Here is an 18,966-nt window from a genome sequence, read left to right as displayed (position 1 = left end):
CAAGCTCAAATGGGTTATTTCCAAGTCTAGACCTTCAGCCTGTGGCCTTTCTGAAGGTTCTGTCCTATGGGGTGAGAAGTATCACATTCTGCCTGCTGTGAGATGATCTAGCAGGAAACATGACTTGCTACAACACTGGCTTTTATGGGGTTTTATATCTCTGCTCTGTGCAGCAGTGGGCAGCCCTTCAGACCATTGGGTACCAAGTGTGAGGAGAGGGTAGGACTCCATCCTCATGTCAGATGTCAGAGGGTAGGCACAAGAATCAAAGAGTACAGGTAGATGGTGTTCCTAAGCCGGTGATCCTCACCCAGGGACCTGTTCGCTAGGGGGAGTGGCCATCTGACCGGTCCTCGATGGCCCTCAGGTCACAGTGCCCTGGTCTCTTTCCACACCAGTCTTCCTACTCACCGGTTCTGGCATTCATGGTGGCTGGTACGCTTTGCTGTGAGTTCATGACGGCAGATATTCCAATTCCATACTCAGTGCCAGGCACCAGATCTGTTGGTAGATGCAGAAACAAATGTTATCCCATGTATGTCAGGGATGGGGAAGGCTGAATCGGGATGGGGTGGAGCAAATCACCTTAGGCTCCTGTTCAGATCTTGTGTTTAATTCCCTCCTAATTTTACCCATTTGCATTGCATGTGTGTACAGTCGTGTCTGACTCCTTGTGACCCCATGGACTTAGCTCACAAGGATCCTCTGTCCATGCGATTTTCCAGGCAAGAATATTGGAGTGGGTTACCATTTCCTCATTTTGCCTATTAGGAAATCCTAATTTCACCACGTAGGAACTCCACGCCAAGTCAAGAGAATGAACTGGTCAGTGCAGAGCTTCCTCCTTGCTGCTGGTCTCCTTGGGAGGGCAGTGGTGCTGTCCTGGCTAGTGACCTTCAGACTTGTGCTCTACGGTTGGAGTCTCCTCAGGGCACTTAGAGTCTCAGGTTGGCTATAGCTGGTAAGGGCATTTCTTGCTTACACTGTGAACTGGGGGAGTGTATAATTGAGGACTGTGTGGACATAAGCTTGTAAAGCATTTGTTGAACATTGTGGATGAAGAACAAGCTGCACCTGTTATAGACAGGGACTGAGGCCATATGGGGATGTCTGCATCCTTTCTGGGGAGCAACTGTGGATGGACTGTCTCGCTGAGCACAAGGCTGTTGGGTCTTTAATGTAAGGGCATGTAGTAGCTCTGGTGCTGTGGGCTCCCTACCAAGGGCACTTCAATGTGAGGATGACTTCTGGGGGACCCTAAGGAGCTGAAGAAAATGGAAAAAAACTTCCCAACTACATAGGGAAATTCTTTAGGGTTCAATACAAAGGATCACTGGGGATCTCCAAGAATATCTAGAATTATCTGGGGGTGTCTCCCTATCCCCTTACCCACATTCATTTTCAGTTTAACCAGTTTAGTGGATATATTAATTTCCTATTTATGTCGTAGCAAATTACCACAGTCTAGTGGCTCAAAACAATACATCTATTATTTTACAGTTCAGGAGTTTGGCAGGGCAGTATTCTTTCTAGAGATTCTAGGAAAGAATTTATTCCTTTACCATTTCTAGCTTCTACAGGTTGCCTGCATCCCTTGGCTTGTGGTCTCATAATCCATCTTGAAAGTCAGAGGTATAACATATTTTCAAATCTGTTTTTTTCTCTGAGCTCTTCTTCCATGATTCCATCTTCTACTCTGATCTCTCTGCATCCTTTTAAAAAGGATCCTTGAGATTACACTGGTCTTGATTAGCCTGGGATAGTCTCCTCATCTTAGGATCCTTAACCTAATTACATCTATAACTTCCTTTTGTCAGTGTAAGATGACATAGTCACACATTCCAGGGATTATAACGTGGACATCTTTGGGGACCTTTATTCTAGCACCAAACTAGCATCAAACTCACCCTCATTTATTAAGACTGAAATTGTAAAAAAAATCAAATCATCATCTGTGAGTCCCTTGTTGTCAGTCTGAATCCTTTTGGGTATCTCTTTGTGTAGGCTCAACTAGAACCAAGACTGATGATCATGCTGTTCTGCATTTATATAATAACACTTGTTCTTTTCAAACTACCTGTTTTTTGACAAAAAAATTTTTATAGGAATGCAGTTGCTTTACAGTGTTGTGTTACTTTCTATGTACAGCAAAGTGAATCAGCTATATGTATACATATACATATATTCCGTCTTTTTTGGATTTCCTTCCCATTTAGGTTCCTCACTGCTCTGGTGATCTGACTGTATTTTGACCATTACAACAACCTTATGAGGAATGTGAGATGGGGAGTCTTTTCCCCATCTGCATTAGTTTCCCTCATGACCTAGTCATCTCCCAAAAGCTCCATCTCCTAAGATCATCACACTGGAATGAGGATTACAGTGGATGAATTTTGGGGGGACACAAACATTTTGGGCTTCCCTGGTGGCTCAGTCAGTAAAGAATCTGCCTGCCATGTGGGAGACCTGGGTGGCTGCCATGACAAAGGATCACAAATTTGGTGGCTTAAAACTACAGAAATGTATTGTCTCCCAGTTCTGGTGTCTAGAGGGCCAAAATCAAGGTATTGGTAGGCCCATGCTCCTTCCAAAGGCTTTAAACAGGGAATCTTCTTGGCTCTTCCTAGCTTCCAGTAGCTGCTGGGAATCCTTGGTGGTGTGCCTTGGTTTCCAGCTGCATCACTCCAGTCTCCATCTCTGTTGGCCCATGGTGTCTTTGTCTGCTTAGGCTGCTATGGGCTGGTGACTCAAACAATAAATGTGTTTCCCACAGTTCTGGAGGCTGAGAAGTTCAAGATCAAAGTACCAGCAGATTTGATGTCTGGTGAGCTCCACTTCCTGGTTCACAGACCATCTTCTCACTGTGTCCTCATACAGCAAGAGAGCAAGAAAACTCTCTGAGGTCTCTTTTATGAGATCACTGGTCCCGTTCATGAGGACTCTACCCTCATGACCTAGTCTTCTCTCAAAGGCTCCATCTCCTAATATCATCACACTGGAATGAGGATTACAATACACAAATTTGCGGGGACACAAACATTTCAGGCTTTCCTGGTGGCTCAGGCAGAAAAGAATCTGCCTGCAATGTGGGAGACCTGGGGTCAATCCCTGGGTTGGGAAGATGCCCTGGAGGAGGCCATGGCAACCTACTCCAGTATTCTTTCCTGGAGAATCCCCAAGGACAGAGGAGCCCGGCGGGCTACAGTCCATGGGGTCACAAAAGAGTCGGACACGACTGAGTGACTAAGCACACACACAAGGCAAAGAATAAGTCTGTGACCAGCTGGAGATGACCCTTGGCTTCTGGCCTCAGGGGTCAGGGCTTTTAGGACTGAATGCCTTACCCTTCCCTTCAGTTCCTCCCCTCCCCAGAGCATCTGTGACCTCCCAGGAACCCTGAGGGAAGAGGGATGATTTTGACAGGAAATGCATCAAGCAACCCCCTTCCTTAACAAGGGCTTGGTTTCAGGAAGGTGAAAGCTGTGTGGGAGCCAGAGGCTTCTGCACTCCCTCCTCAGTGTGGTTTTAGCACAGCCTGTGCAGTGAGCCCCCCAAGCCTGGGTAAGGCAGAACCTACCTGGCCTTACTGACTGGGCTCTCAGGTCAGAATGTATTAGAATCAGCCCCCTTTTTTTCCTCTTCTGAAACTAGCTCCAGTCATTTCCTTACCTTTGGTTTTTTCTATCTCTAAAGTGTCAACATTGGGACTTCCTTAGTGGTCCATTGGTTAAGAATTGCCTTCCAATGCAGGGGATGTGGGTTTGATCCCTGGTTGGGGAACTAAGATCCCACCTGCCAATGGGGAACTAAGCCTGTGAGTCACAACTACTGAGCCCACGCACTCTGGAGCCCACGCACCACAGCTAGACAGAAGCCTGTGCACCACCAACAGAAGATCCCACGTGAAGCAGCAAAGATCCTGCATGCCACAACTAAGACCTGGCACAGTCAAACATAGATAAAAAATAAACAAATATTAAAAAAAGTGTCAACACTGGTGGAGGTGAACTTTGAGGTCTGCTGGACATTAATATTCAGATTCTGCCACTTTCTATTAGGCTGGTTCAAATGCAATTGTGGTGGTTTTGGACTGTGAATTTTAAATCATTGTAACTCATTTCTAACACATCTTTATTAATCAAAATAGGAACCATTACAGTTAACACAATTTTGCCAATGAGAAATAAGCTTGCTTATTCCTGTAGTATAAAATCCATGCTTCAGGCAGTAGACTATAGTCTACTGCAGTAGACTACCAAACAGTGACCATGACCTTTTGTTGGTGCAACAGTTGCTTTGGGAAGTGCTTTAGAACTGATTAGTCCAACCACTTAGATGGTCATTGTCAGCTGTCATATAATATCCACTTTTCATCACACATCACAATCCGATCAAGTAATGGTTCCTTGTTGCACAAAATAAGAGAAGATGACACTTCCAAATGACATTAAAAAAAAAAAAAACTTTTGGTCAGCTCATGAGGCATCCACTTACTGAACTTTTTCACCTTTCCAATTTGTTTCAAATGCTGAACGACCATAGAATGGTCGACGTTGAGTTCTCCGGCAAATTCTCACGTAGTTGTAAGAGGTCAGCTTCAATGATTGCTCTCAATTTTTGTCAACTTCTGATGGCCAGTCACTATGCTCCTCATCTTCAAGGCTCTCATCTTCTTTGCAAAAGTTTTTTTTTTCATTTATTTTTATTAGTTGGAGGCTAATTACTTTACAATATTGTAGTGGTTTTTGTCATACATTGACATGAATCAGCCATGGATTTACATGTGTTCCCCATCCCGATACCCCCTCCCACTTCCCTCCCCACCCCATCCCTCTGGGTCTTCCCAGTGCACCAGGCCTGAGCACTTGTCTCATGCATCCAACCTGGGCTGGTGATCTGTTTCACCCTAGATAATATACATGTTTTGATGCTGTTCTCTCGAAACATCCCACCCTCGCCTTCTCCCACAGAGTTCAAAGTCTGTTCTGTACATCTGTGTCTCTTTTTCTGTTTTGCATATAGGGTTATCATTACCATCTTTCTAAATTCCATATATATGTGTTAGTATACTGTAATGGTCTTTATCTTTCTGGCTTACTTCACTCTGTATAATGGGCTCCAGTTTCATCCATCTCATTAGAACTGATTCAAATGAATTCTTTTTAATGGCTGAGTAATATTCCATGGTGTATATGTACCACAGCTTCCTTATCCATTCGTTTGCTGATGGGCATCTAGGTTGCTTCCATGTCCTGGCTATTATAAACAGTGCTGCGATGAACACTGGGGTGCACGTGTCTCTTTCAGATCTGGTTTCCTCGGCGTGTATGCCCAGAACTGGGATTGCTGGGTCATATGGCAGTTCTATTTCCAGTTTTTTAAAGAAATCTCCACACTGTTCTCCATAGCGGCTATACTAGTTTTTGCAAAACTTCTTGAACCACCACTGCACTGTACATTCATTAGCAGTTCCTGAGCCAAATGGGCTGTTGATGTTGGAAGTCATCTCTGCTGCTTTACGACCCATTTTGAACTCGAATAAGAAAATCACTTGAATTTGATTTTTGTCCAACATAAATTTCCATAGTCTAAAATACATATAAAATACACAGCAAGTAATAAGTCATTAGCAGAAAAACCTAAAGTGAGAAATACACATTAAAATAATGTATAACATAACCACATTTATTTAAGAATGTATTCCAATATTGAATGGCAAAGTCCAACAGTGCAAAACTTCAATACTTTTGCACCGACCTAACATACTTGTGTAACTTTGATTCCTTCACATCTTTGAGCTTTATTGTCTGTAGAATGGTTAAGAATAATAGTGTCTATCTCAGAGGGTCCTGGGGATTAAGTGAGCCAATGTAGAGAAAGTACAGTACCTGGCCCATCGTAAGAGTAGCCCATAGCATTATTCCCTTGCTCAGAGAACTATTTCAGGATTTTGAGTCATTTTTTGGTAAGCCCCAGGCAGGTACAGGTTGGTCCTCCGCACACCTGTTGTCAGTTTGCTGAAGCTTAGCCCACTGGCTCTGATGAAACCAGGGATTTAGGGAGTCCAGGTGTCAGTGAGGAGCTGGCCCCTGGCTGGGCTGGTACCTGTCACCGGATTGAGTTGGGCTATTGCAACGCCCCCAGATCTGTTCAAAGCACATATTTATCTCCACCAGTATGTTCGGCAAGTCCCAAGTACATACTTGGCTGGAGAAATTAGATTACCTTTGGGACATACACTACTCTCAGACAACTGATTGAGACCTTCAATTGCCTATTATGAAGTACAAATTTTCCGACGTAGATGAAGGGTGACAGATTGAGGGAGGAAGACAGAAATTATATGTTGCCAAACGGATCCAGCATGTACCATTTTCATCTGAGTTTCTTATTTATGAAGCTTAAATGAAATGTTCAATAATTTACAACAGAATCATCTTCTCCCAGAAAAGTACAGAGTAGAATTTAAAGTACTCTCTTTCCCAGCTTTCTGTCTAGGGGATAGGGAAGTGGGACTCGCTTATAGGTTCCTGCCTGCTGCTTTTCTTTGATTTTCAGCAGCTGTCTTCCTGTGCTACAAGTGAATTGTTGCTCTTTGCCAGCAGGTAAAATACACTTTCTGCTGGAAGAGGAAATGCATACCCAAGGCATAGCGGGGACACTTATATATCAGCACTTGGAAGACTCCTAGGGATTTCTCACTTTTAAAGACCCCATGGCTTTCTATCAACGCTCCCTTTATCTTTCTGTCCAACTCCTGCAAGTAGCAGCATATAAATGGCTTTGCTCCCTTTTTAACAATAGCTCAGAAAATTCATCCCATGGGAAACCTCCACTCTCCACCCCTTATAGAACTTCACTGGTTCAACTCAGAGGATGACACTTCTCTCAACTCTTTTCCTGCATATCCATTCTTCTTTGAACACTCAAAGCACACAGTTCATGCACTCAACAAACATGACTGAAGGTCTCCTTTGTGCTGGGCACAGGGTTGTGTACTTGATACAAGGGTGAGCTGAATGGAATCACCCTTGTCCTTAAAGAGATAAAAAGAAATCTGTACTGAAAAGGAAATTCATTACTTATTGAGCACCCATATATACATTGGAAGGACTGACTGATGCTGAAGCTGAAGCTCCAATACTTTGGTCACCTGATGCAAGGAGCTGACTCATTGGAAAAGACCCTGATGCTGGGAAAGATTGAAGGAGAGGAGAAGGGGAGGATAGAGGATGAGATGGTTGGATGGCATCACTGACTCAATAGACATGAGTTTAGGCAAATTCCTGGAGATAGTGAAGGACAGAGAAGCCTGGTGTGCTGCAATCCATGGGGTCTTAAAGAGTTGGATATGACTTAGTGACTGAATAACAAGAATATACCAAGCACTGAGCTGCAGGCGCTGGGTAATCTACAAGAATAATAAAAAAGAAAGAGAGGGAATAAAGGAGGGATAAATATCAGAAGAGAACTTTGAGTGCCTGGTGGCCAAGAGGTCCATTATTGCTTGACTAGTTTCTTAGAGATTCCTACATGTTATCTTGTTTTCCATTATGCCAGGAGGGCATTACTTATGGGTAAACAGAGGACTGGAGAAGTCCATTTCTCAAACCAAGGTCACAATGCTAATACACAATGAAACAGGGTTTGGAATCCAGGTTCATTGTTCTTTCTGATATATCGCAGCATGGTGCCTACGAGTCTTATAGGCTAGGAGAGGGAAATGGAGTAAGCAAATTGGAATTTGAAGGTGATTTGGTACCACTCCATGGGAAGCTAACTGAGAAAACGATTTCAGAGTGGGGATGAAATCAGCATGGGCTGGGCTGGAGTAGCCAGAGAAGACTTTCTAGAGAAGGGACTTGAATTGAACCTTGAAAGCTAGCCAAGATTAGGAAAGGTTGAGGGGCGGAGATATGGAATTCTCCAGTGGGTAGGATGGGGCAGGATGAACAGGAAGAGATTAATTAGAGCTAGAGAGCAACTAGTTCTAATTATGAGCTCAATGAGCCCAACTAACTCAATGAGCAGATTCTCACCTGTACTGCAAGGACCGTGGGCGGGTGATAAAGGCAGGATGACTCACTTCCCTCTGTCTAGGAGGCCTATTCTTCATGCTTCCCGCTGCTGGCAGCAAAGTAGTGGGAGAAGGAGGCCCAAGAAACTGAGATTGCTGTGTCTTGCCAGCAAAAGCATGACTAAGACACCCGGGGTCTGCAGGCTTGTTAGGTTCACATGGAACATTAAGAAGTATGGAATCTTTCCATCTCTAAATCCCTAGGTTCATCTCCAGAATATTTGTGAAGTTCAAGTCTACCAAACTGGGGTTGAGGGTTTGGTTGGCTGAAGCATCACTATGAACAAAGCTAGTGGAGGTGATGGAATTCCAGTTGAGCTATTTCAAATCCTAAAAGATGATGCTGTGAAAGTGCTGCACTCAATATGCCAGCAAATTTGGAAAACTCAGCAGTGGCCATGGGACTGGAAAAGGTCAATTTTCATTCCAATCCCAAAGAAAGGCAGTGCCAAAGAATGTTCAAACTACCACACAATTGTACTCATCTCATACACTAGCAAAGTAATGCTCAAAATTCTCCAAGCCAGGCTTCAACAGTATGTGAACTGTGAACTTCCAGATGTTCAAGCTGGATTTAGAAAAGGCAGAGGAATCAGAGATAAAATTGCAAACATCCCCTGGATCATCAAAAAAACCAAGAGAGTTCCAGAAAAACATCTATTTCTGCTTTTTTGACTATGCCAAAGCCTTTGACTGTGTGGATCACAACAAACTGTGGAAAATTCTGAGAGATGGGAATACCAGACCACCTGACCTGCCTCCTGAGAAATCTGTATGTAGGTCAAGAAGCAACAGTTAGAACTGGATGTGAAACAACAGACTGGTTCCAAATCGGGAAAGGAGTACAAGGCTGTATATTGTCATCCTACTTATTTAATTTATATGCAGAGTACATCACGAGAAGTGCTGCACTGGATAAAGCACAAGCTGGAATCAAGATTGCCGGATGAAATATCAATAACCTCATATATGCAGATGACACCACCCTTATAGCAGAAAGTGAAGAAGAACTAAGGAACCTCTTGATGAAAGTGAAAGAGGAGAGTGAAAAAGTTGGCTTAAAGCTCGACATTCAGAAAACTAAGATCATGGCATCTGGTCCCATCAGTTCATGGCAAATAGATGCGGAAACAGTGGAAACAGTAAGAGACTTTATTTTTTTTGGCTCCAAAATCACTTCATATGGTGACTGCAGCCATGAAATTAAAAGACGCTTGCTCCTTGGAGGAAAAGCTATGACCAACCTAGACAGCACATTAAAAAGCAGAGACATTACTCTGCCAACAAAGGTCCATCTAGTCAAAGCTATGGTTTTTCCAGTAGTCATGTATGGATGTGAGAGTTGGACTATAAAGAAAGCTGAGCGCTGAAGAATTGATGCTTTTGAACTCTGGTGCTGGAGAAGACTCTTGAGAGTCCCTTGGTCTGCAAGGAGATCCAACCAGTCCATCCTAAAGGAAATCATTCCTGAATATTCATTGGAAGGACTGATGCTGAAGCTGAAACTGCAATACTTTGGCCACCTGATTCGAAGAACTGACTCATTGGAAAAGACCCTGATGCTGGGAGGGATTGGGGGCAGGAGGAGAAGGGGGCGACAGAGGATGAGGTGGTTGGATGGCATCACTGACTGTCTGGACAGACATGAGTCTGAGTGAGCTCTGGGAGTTGGTGATGGACAGGGCAGCCTGGTATGCTGCAGTCCATGAGGTCGCAGAGTCGGCCATGACTGAGGGACTGAACTGAACTGAGTGCATTTAAAAGATGTCTGGCTTTGGACTTCCCTGGTGGTCCAGTGGTTAAGAATCCACCTGCCAATACAGGGGACATGGGTTTGATCCCTGACCCGAGAAGACCCAACATGCCCCAGGTCAGCTAAGTCCACGCACCTACAGCCAGTGCTCCGCAACAAGAGAAGACACCACAGTGGGAAGCCTGCGCTCTGCAACTAGAGATTAGCTTCCCTCACTGCAACTAGAGAAAGCCCGCACACAGCGACAAAGACCCAGTACAGTCAAAAATAAACAAATGTTAAAAATCAAAAACTTTAAAGGAAAAGAAAGATGTCTGCCTTTAAAGGGAGGGGAAAACCCAGGAGCCTGTTCCCAGGGAGTTTGCAGTTACTTTCTTAGTTTTCCTAACAACCATGCTATTATGTTGTTATTGTTATTTTTTTTTTTTTTTTTTTTTGGTCTCCTCGCTACACTCTTATGTCTTTGGGTCAAGTGACTTGATTTTTTTTATATTTTAATTCAGTATATAGTATAGTGAAAAAAATGTATAATTCATAGAAGCAGCATGGCAGGGACAACGGTGATGTTGGGAAGACTTCTATGAGAGAATATCTGAGCTGAGTTTGAACGATCAGGGGATATTTGGTTGGGGAAAGGGCAATGCAGGCTGAGGGAATAACATAGGCAAACGTGTATCTGGTAAAAGAATTCATGAAAACCAGGGACCCAGTATAGGGCTTCTCACAGGGAAATCTCCAGCAGGGAATTTGATAGATGGTTTCATGGAGACAGAGGATCTTCTGGGAACTCCTGAAATCATGCCAGGTAGGCAACAATCTACTTTCTGATGTTCTGGGTCCAACCTCTCAGGTTTTCCCCTTCTGATCCTGTTGGGGGGAATGGTAGATGCTTCTCCAGGGTTCCCGAACGAGAAGGGCTTTGGACGACACCTCCCTGGTTTGGGGGTGTGGATGATGTTCAAGCATCAAGAGAAGACTCCATGCTGACTTTAAGGAAGGGACTGGTCCTACAAACATATATTTAAAGCAGAAAATCATCACCAAGGACTGTTCTCATATACAGCTTTTTCGTTGCCAGTGGGATTAATGAGGAACATGGGTCATCACCCCCTGTCCTACAGGAACATCCCACCTCTGGGTCTTTAATGTCAACAAGCATTCCTTGATGAAGAAGTCAAAGCAGAAACAGAAAAATTCCCACCTGGCTTGACTCCTGGTCCCCTTGTATCAGCCCTTTAGTGCAAATAAGGGAGCAGAGGCCCGTAGGTGCCAGCTGTGAGGAGGACGGTGTGGAAGCCTCTGCTCTTTCTGTCCTCTCTTCTGTTTGGGTCCCTGCAGCCCCTGGGAGGTGTGCCATGCTCAGAGGGTGCCTTACCAAAGTGACCACTTGGGGTCACTGTGACTTCGCCCAAAGCAGGTTGAGCACCATCTGGCCCCGGCCCCAGGCCCATTGCCCGGCTCCTCCTCCTCAGAAGAGCCTGCAGGGTGTTGAAGGTCTGGCGCTGGGTCTGGGGTTTGTGCCCTGGCATGTCAGGGAGTGCGGACAGGATGAAGAGAACATCAAGTGCCTCCATCGGCACCGATTTGCCAGCTGGGCCCCTTTAAGGGGGTCTCGGGTTTCTCCATGGAAAGTCCTCCTGTGGACAAGCACCTCTAGGAGCCCATCTTCTCACCACGAGACCTCCACTGGGGCCCCGAGGAAACAAAGCGGGCTTTGGTCGAGGCCTCGCTTTCCTTTCCCCAGCAACCAGAAGCCTGGAGGGCGGCAACTCGCAGGGCCTGACTGGGGCATGCTTGTAGACATTGGCCTTGCACTTGTGTGTGTGTGTGTGTGTGTGTGTGTGTGTCGTGTGTGGCTGGCTGCAGGTCTTTGTTTTCTTGCGGTCCCGTGTTACACCACGAGGTCTGTAGGAATCTCCAAGCCCCTGGGTTTCCTAACCCTGTGAATGATTTTTCTGATTAGCAGCTTGTGGACTGGAGATCCAGGTGGTCGCCACCAGCAGAGGCAGCTGGTGAGGAGGTGTCATCAAGAGGTGTTCAGGGGCTGCCCCATGGAGACAAGGTGATAGCCAGGGCCCCGGAGCTGGGTTACAGCCCAGGGCTCACATAGCCCTACAGGCCAGCTCCTTTTGCCCTTCTCCTGACCACAGGGGTCCTCAAGTGTGGGCTCCTCTTCCTGAGGGGGGACCAGGCAAGACACTTCATGGCTGAAGACACCCCCTGCCCCTGTTCACAGAACACTGCAGCCACAGGCTCTTCAGAGGGCAGGGTGGTAGAGTCCCCTCAGACACAGGCCAGAGCAGTGTTTATAATCTGCATCAATCTCAGGCAGGGTTTTATTGTTGTTGTTTTTTTAACCAAAGTCCAGTCTAAGAATGAGGATCTCCTTCCTTCCCCTACCCCCACTTCCTCCCACTCTCCTTCCTCTAGGAGTTTTCTGTATAGTTTATGGTTTGTCACTGCTATTCAGAAAACAGTGGTGGTGCTAGTCCCTGCTACATGCTGCCAATAACCTAGAGGGAAGTCAGGGAGTGGTGAGTCTGTAAAGGTATATAACACTCAGGGACCCCTTTGGGACTCAAGGTATGGAACACAGGCCTAGCAGACATAGCTTCAGTTGTGTTCGACCCCATGGACTGTAGCCTGCCAGGCTTCTCTGTCCATGGGATTCTCTAGGCAAGAATACTAGAGTGGGTTGCCATGCCCTCCTCTAGGGGATCTTCCCAACCCAGGGATTGAACCCCTATTTCTTATGTCTCCTGCATTGGCAGGCGGGATTTTTTAATCACTGGGAAGCCCCCCAGGCTGAGAGGCTGATCCTACAGAAAAAGACATCGTTAAAGACACAGAAGCTACCATGGCAGAGAGAAAAATCATTGTAGACATGGAGTCTGTTGTTGAGAAACAAATTCTTACTCCAGAGGGAAGTTGCTGGGTATTGCCTAGAAAGAAGAAAGGTTTGGTATTCTGTGCCCCAGCCTGGCCTCTGCATTGCAAAGGGGGAGGTATATGATGGGGGAGGTGGGGTGGGGAGGTGCTGTGAGCTCTCTGTGTGACTGAGCCCCGGAGTCAGGAAGGCCTATGTTCCACAGTAAAGGGTTAGGTGGTGGCTGCAGAGATAAGGGCTTCTGCAAAGAGTATCCAGTACAGATGCCATAGAACTTGAGGGATTTGGAGTCACCTAACTCTGAGAATAAAGGGCGTGTGAACTTGTGCTTGGGAGAGGCCAGGTTGCAAGGGACCCAGGCTGAGCTTTGTCGGGATTAAAAATGATAGAAGGCTAAATAGCTGCTGAATGTTTATTATGTACCAATGCTCAGATACATAAATAAATACGATTTCATTGAATCCTCAAAACAACCTGTGAGGTAGACCTGATGTTCTTTGGGCCAGGAAGCAGAAACAGAAATTGAAGCAATTTGCCAGACACACATCAATGGAGTTGGTCTCAAGCCTGAGTGGGCGATTTAAAAACCCACACTCTAGGTATTCCTTTTTATGGCTGAGTAATATTCCATTTTTATATGCACCACATATTCTTTATCCATTCCTTTCCATAAAGCTGGTTTACTTTGCTATACAGTAGAAACTAACACAACATTGTAAAGCAATTATACTCCAATAAAAATTAATAAATAAAAAGGCAGTGATGAAAACTTGGTAATCTTAAAAAGAAGAAGCCATGCTCAAACTGGTGCTTCTTGCCCATTAATGTGCACACAGATCCCCAAGGAGCTTTTAAAATGCAGACTCTGATTCTGTGGATCTAGGTGGAGAGGACTCTGACACCTCCCAAGGTGATGCCATAGCCACAGGTCCCCCCCACACACCCCACTTTGAGAAGCTGGGAATCTGCTCTGTGCCTTACTTATACAGGGTGTCATTCCAAACCATCTCTTAGCTCTAGACCTCCTCCTCTGCCTCCTTATTCATCATCATCATTGTCATCATCTGAGTATTGAGTACTTTGCTATATTAGAAGAACGGCCTTAAACTCATTAAGTTCATGATCTCATTAAAGCCCCATCAAATGCTATGAGGCAGGTGGCAACATTCCTCTTTTACATATGATGAAACAGAGGCTTAGAAAGGTCATGTCAATGGCTTCAAACCACATAGGATGTAGTTGAGCCTAGATATAGAGTCTTAGGACTTCCCTGGTGGCTTAGATGGTAAAGAATCTGCCTGTAATGTAGGAGACCTGGGTTCGATCCCTGGGTTGGGAAGATCCCCTGGAGAAGGGAATGGCTATCCACTCCAGTATTCTTGGCTGGAGAATCCCATGGACAGAGGAGCCTGGTGGGCTACAATCCATGGGGTTGCAAAGAGTTGGATATGACTGTGTGACTAACACACACAGAGAGATTAGAGTCTCAGCTCTTAACGTGTCCCAAGGAACTGAGCACTCAAATAAAATGGGGCAGGAGAGATGGTACCTTCTGTTAGGGTTGCAGTTATTTTTGGCTAAGGGATAGGGAGGGTGGGGATGGGCAGAGCTGAAATTTCTAGTCCTGCACTTTCTGGCCAGGGAGGAATTGCTTCAGATGAGCCTGGAATTGTCCTTCCCACTGAGTTCAGAGTCCTGTTTTATATATACAAGCAAATAACTTGCTGGGAACCAAAAACAAACAAACTGAACAACAACAACAACAACAAAATCCCAAAACAAGTCTTAGGAGCTGAAAAACTCTCATTTTTAGCATCCAGGTAGGACAGTGAGGGAGAAAACACAACTATTAAGAGCTGGGATCAAACTTCTCCCTCTTTTGGCCTTGCCTCCAGCAGGGTCCTTCCTTCCTCCTCTTTCCCCAGACACCACAGTAAGAGCGCCAGTGATCCTTGTAATCGGCATCTCAGCAAGTACAGACATACTTGATTTCCTTACATGCCTATAATCCCTTTTTAAATCACATAAGGCTATTTGCTTTTATAAATCTTCCCAGCAGTGAGCTCCCTGGGATAATTATATGTAATATATATTTATAATTTTATTTCATAAGCCCAACTCAAATAAAAAGCCAACATCTCTGTGCTCACTCCTTGATAATAATCTTCCCATTCCTTGGAAGTCTGCAACATTTAAATTTTGACCCTTCCTTCACTCTTGCTTCTTTAGTAAGAGCAGCCATGAAAATGGATGGGAGCTTTTGACTAGGCTTCACAACTGCCTTTCATGGTTCCCTTGCTAGTTTTGGGAACACGGGCAAGTTTCCAAACTCCCTGCCTCAGTTTCCTTATCTGTAAAATGGGGGCAATGACTGGGGTGGCTGTAATGTGATGGCTGATGGCTGTGGCACCTTAGTTGACTGATACGGCAGGCGATATTTTCGTTCTCATGTCCCTCATGAGTCTTGTTGTTGTGAAGATGAAATAAGCTAAAACTATGTGAAGGTGCCTGGAATAACAGATGACCAATGAATGTAGAATCTTCTTTGTTTCCGGTAATGGGAAATAATAACTAGGATATGAGTGAGTTCTTCTCTATATCCCATGATTTTATAGTGTATCCTCCATCCGAACATCAAGCCATCATCTTTGTAAAACTGCTAATTGCCAAAGCAGCCTGCGGCTCTGGGCAGGGATACACTGTGCCTAGAACCAGTTCCCTCTTGTATCATTGCAGGTTTTTTTGTTTAGCTTAATTTTTGTGAATGTCTCCAGCTCTCTGGAAAGGCCCTACGCCAGCTGGTCTGTTCCTGCTATGTTTAATTCACCCCCATTAACCTGCTTGGTCAGCATATCTTTCCATCTCCTTGCTGTGTTTTCAGAAGTGAGTCTGTCTGGAAAAAGCATTTATTATATTTACTTTAACTAGCCTCATTTGGCAAGGCGGTCTGGGATTTCAGTTCAGGAGGAAAACAGCTTTGATTATCCTGCCCTTGTTTACTCTCCGCACCCTTTGCTGTGGATCCCTTGTCTACTGAGATGACAAATGCTTTTGCGAGAAGCCAACACACAGGATAAACAGTCTCTGTGAGCACACTACCCGCCTCTGGTCCATGGCTGGTTTGCACACTCTCCATCTAAAAACTGTGCCCCCATTTCCAGCCATCTACCTTTCAGCAAAGCCTAGCAGGTAGGTTTTCCTGGATGGGTGTGTCTAAGGCCCAGGAAGAGCACTAGTTGAGCTCCACATCCCCATGGGGACACGGAATGCTCCCCAGCCAAGCATTATGGTGACCTGGGGCATCGTGTTAGTTCACACCATCATTATCTCTCCCTTTGGCTCCAAACAGCCTCCTGACCACTGTCTGCCTCTGACCTTGCCCTCCTCCTGTCTGTTCTCCACTGTAGCTGGATGAATCTGCATTGCATCACCTACTTGAGACCTTTCAACAACTCCTCACTCACACTCTTTACAGGGTGCAGAAGGCATGACCAGGCTCTTAAATTATCAACTTATCACTGGCTTCTTGTAGCCTGTGTGCAGTTGCTCTCATTCATTCATGCAGGCATTTATCCACTTATTCACCACTTATCCAGGACCTAGTAAGTGCTAGATGTTGTGCTAGATGCTGGGGAATCATGGTGATCAAAACCAGACATGATCCCCCTTTCACAGAGTTTCAGTCTAAGGTGGAGATTAACAACTCAATAATCATACCCACAAGCGCACAAGGATAACTTGAGAAGTGCTGTGAGGTGAGGGGTCACCAGCAAGCAGGATGACCTGATCTCACCTGGGAACCAGCCAGGGTTCCAGAGAAGTGACAGGTGACCTGAGAGCAAGAAGGGAAGCTGCCATCATGAGGTGAAGAGAGTTGTGGGGGGAGAGAGCCTGATAAGCAGAGGGAATGGCATGTGCCAAGCCCTGGGGCAGGAGGGTGTTTGAGGAGCTAAAAAAAGTAGGCCTGTGGGCCTGGAACACCAGGAACACCAGGAGATATGGGAGATGGAGGAGACTGGAAAAGATGGTAGGGAAACCAAGGCCATGGGAGGGTTTGGAGTTTATCACGAAAGCAATTGAAGTCCTTGAAATGGATGCACAATAGGATGGGAAATGTACTTTGAAAAGATCACTGGTGGAGTGAAGAGGACAATGGAGGGGCCAGGAGAGAATGGGGGGTTATTGCAGTGGTGGAGACAAGATGTGACAGTAGCTTAGACCAGGGGATGGCAGTGCAAGGAGAACAGTAGATACATGCCCTAGGTACTCGGTGGATTATATCAGAGGGATTTGGCAATGGGTGGATGTGGGCTTGCAGGGCTGGGGAGAGGGCTGGGAGGAGCTCAGGAGCCGCCGTGCCCCCAGGAGCCAGGGCTTACTCACCGGTGAGCGTGGCTCTGCTGGTTGGTCCGATGCTTTTGGGGACCAGCAGCTCATGGTACTGCTCGCCTGCCAAGGTGCTGTACTCAACCCTGTACTCCTGAACCTCTGCCTCACTGTTGTCCCACTCGAGGTCAAGGCTGGTGGCTGTGCGGGAACCAACCCGCAGGTTCTTGGGGGCATCAATCTCTTAAAAAAAAAGACATCACCAACATCACACAGGATAATGGGCATTTGCCGTGCATCTTGAACTTGAACAGGCTCTGGGGTGACAGCCCACATCTCACCCTCTGCCTTTTGTTTGAGTGAACCCCAGGCGTTGCCCCTTAGCTTTTGGTCTGCCAGATTGGCCATGATAGATTCCATGGGCAGGCTGGAGAGTTTTATTTGATAGTTAGACATAAATACACTTTACACGTCCCCCATTCTCATTCAGGAGTTTGTTCTACTGGTGTTCTAGAAATTGAAAAATGAACTAGTTAGTATCATAAGCCTGAGACTAAGGGAATTCCTGGAAGGATGAAATCAGAGATGGCATCCAAGTGATTGAGATGAAAGAGTGTAATTTCAAATTTGATCACCAAGCAACAAAACAGAGGATTGGTTGCAAGACTGAAGTATAAGATGTCTTCCCTTGGATTTACTTGCATAGACATGCTGAAAGGTTTGCACAGAGAGAGGGTATGTGATGTAGTGGAAATCAGTCACCTTTGGAGTCAGGTCTCAGTTTGATCTCACTTCTAATTCTTAATGTAATGGGATCAAAGGCTGGGCCTTGATGGTCACATCTGTAAGATGGGCCAACAATACTGCTTTGCTAGTTGTAAAGATGAGACAATGCATGTGGAAGTGTGCAGTTTGGGGACTGGTACAAAATTAGGTGTCCAAGCCCTGGGCTGACTTACTGGTGCTTCCACAATTCTCCCTGAGTTCTGACAACCTGGCACCCCCATGCCTGCTCCCTGGAGTTCCGAGAACTCCACAGTAATGAAAAGACCTCTGGCATTGGGGTCTCTCCCTCAACTCTGGGGGGCTTGTTCTCTCTCCCAGGACTGGTCATTCTGGCAGGCTTATTTGGGCAGAAACAACATAAAACAATTTACAGGGTAAGAAGGGTAAGAAGAAGGTGTTGTCTTGACAAACTGCCACTTAAAAAGTTCTAACTAGGTCTTGACTTTGAGACTTGAATTTAACTTTGGAGTGGACCAGCCATTTGTTCTGGGAACACCTCAAGTGGACTGTTTTACTTTGTAAATGCCAGGCAAGTCTCCACCGATTGTTCTTTTGGAAGACGGGACGTTGTGAATCAGTCTGAGCGCAGCTGCTGCAGAGTGAGAAGTGTTCAGTTTAGGGATGTAAATTGGGTGAATCTCTTAGCAGATTTATGCCTCTGCAGCTTATTTTTCTGAGAAATGTTTCCTTACTCAGTGTGGGTTTAGCATGCGGGAAACCATGCATTCTGCACGTGCTGTGTGTGTAATTTCTCCAGCAATTGTAAGGAGAGAGGAGCTTGAGTAGAGGGGCATGTGGGAGGAATGCTCTGGGCTGCAGGTTCCTAAATCTCACATCCCTCAATCTTTCTGGCGGGGGCGGGGGGTGTGGGGGAAGAGAGGCTAGCAGAGGACTGGGTGGGGCTTGGGGGTGTGGGCTGAAACGAACTGGAGCAAAAGAAATTCACTTAGGGTTCAGGTTGAGTCTCTTATTTACCTACTGCTCTTCACAACTAAAGACTTTGGAAATGGTAGACTATAGTTTTTTGGAAATGGTAAACTATGGTTTTGTTTTCTGCGTTTTGGGGCAGGGTCTATGCCCTGTGGATAGGCAGCAGTGTTTCTTCTGAAGGGACTGGACATTTCCAATGTCAGTGAT

General features: G+C 45.6%; 1 protein-coding gene across 1 annotated transcript in view; it reads right to left on the bottom strand.

Annotated features, from left to right (window-relative positions):
- TNR (tenascin R) overlaps positions 1–18,966 on the bottom strand; it is a 462,914-nt gene that overhangs the window by 45,172 nt on the left and 398,776 nt on the right. Inside the window, exons 9-10 of the mRNA XM_043486081.1 lie at positions 17,101–17,286; positions 412–501 (exon numbers count right to left, since the gene is read on the bottom strand). Of these exons, the coding sequence (XP_043342016.1) occupies positions 412–501; positions 17,101–17,286 (276 nt within the window). The remainder of the gene's footprint in view (positions 1–411; positions 502–17,100; positions 17,287–18,966) is intronic.

The sequence above is a fragment of the Cervus canadensis genome, chromosome 13 (genome assembly GCF_019320065.1).
Source record: "Cervus canadensis isolate Bull #8, Minnesota chromosome 13, ASM1932006v1, whole genome shotgun sequence".
In the NCBI taxonomy this organism is placed as follows: Eukaryota; Metazoa; Chordata; class Mammalia; order Artiodactyla; family Cervidae; genus Cervus; species Cervus canadensis.
This window is presented reverse-complemented; position numbering and strand designations above follow the sequence as displayed.